This window comes from Aphanomyces invadans (genome assembly GCF_000520115.1).
Source record: "Aphanomyces invadans strain NJM9701 unplaced genomic scaffold supercont1.5, whole genome shotgun sequence".
Taxonomy (NCBI): domain Eukaryota; phylum Oomycota; class Saprolegniomycetes; order Saprolegniales; family Verrucalvaceae; genus Aphanomyces; species Aphanomyces invadans.
Window position 1 is genome coordinate 2,674,228 of NW_008580150.1, and position 595 is coordinate 2,674,822.

Genomic DNA, 595 nt, shown 5'->3' on the forward strand with positions numbered 1-595 from the left:
CCTCTGCCCCGGCATCGGCAACGACGCCTACGGCTGCGTCACCTTCTTTCTTGCCTGCCCGCCTTCGAGTCGAGCCTCATGCTCGCGCTGCTACTTCTGTCGCTGGGGACCGGCCAGACGACGACATAGCTGGTCCTCCCAGTCACGTCAATGAGCATGACCGCATCGACGTGACTGCTGCCAACTCAACTCCGCCGCCGCTGACCCCGCTGCCGAGCCATCCGCACCTTCCCAAGACCCGGTGGGATGAACTGCTCAGCCGGCGTCACGCGCACGGCACAACTACCCAACGCACCCCCCGCAGCAACCCCCCCCCGCGCCGGCTGTACGCACCACGGCCACCCGAGGTGACCCATGGGCAGTCTTCGCTGCACAACGTGCCGCAGCAGCCCAAGCCCCCCGTGCCAAAGACATCGGCGCGCACTTGCCGTCCATGGAGGACCTTGAGCCGTTGCTTGTCAAACACGCGGCTGGAACCTTGACCTTTGAGGATACGCTGCCTGTCCAACAACATGACATGCGTGAGATAGTTGGTTGGCTTCACATGAACACGGGTCAACATACCAAGAGCATCAGCGAGGAGGCTGCGATGGCG

The 595-nt window shown here is 63.7% G+C and overlaps 1 protein-coding gene across 1 annotated transcript; it reads right to left on the reverse strand.

Annotated features, from left to right (window-relative positions):
• Window positions 1-265: 265 nt before the first annotated feature.
• On the reverse strand, window positions 266-496 carry H310_03768 (hypothetical protein; the record flags this gene model as incomplete). The annotated part of the gene is made up of 2 exons (XM_008867750.1): window positions 266-282; window positions 334-496. Coding segments are annotated over 2 exons (180 nt in total), but the record flags the coding sequence as incomplete, so codon positions are not given.
• Between the last annotated feature and the right edge of the window lie 99 nt (window positions 497-595).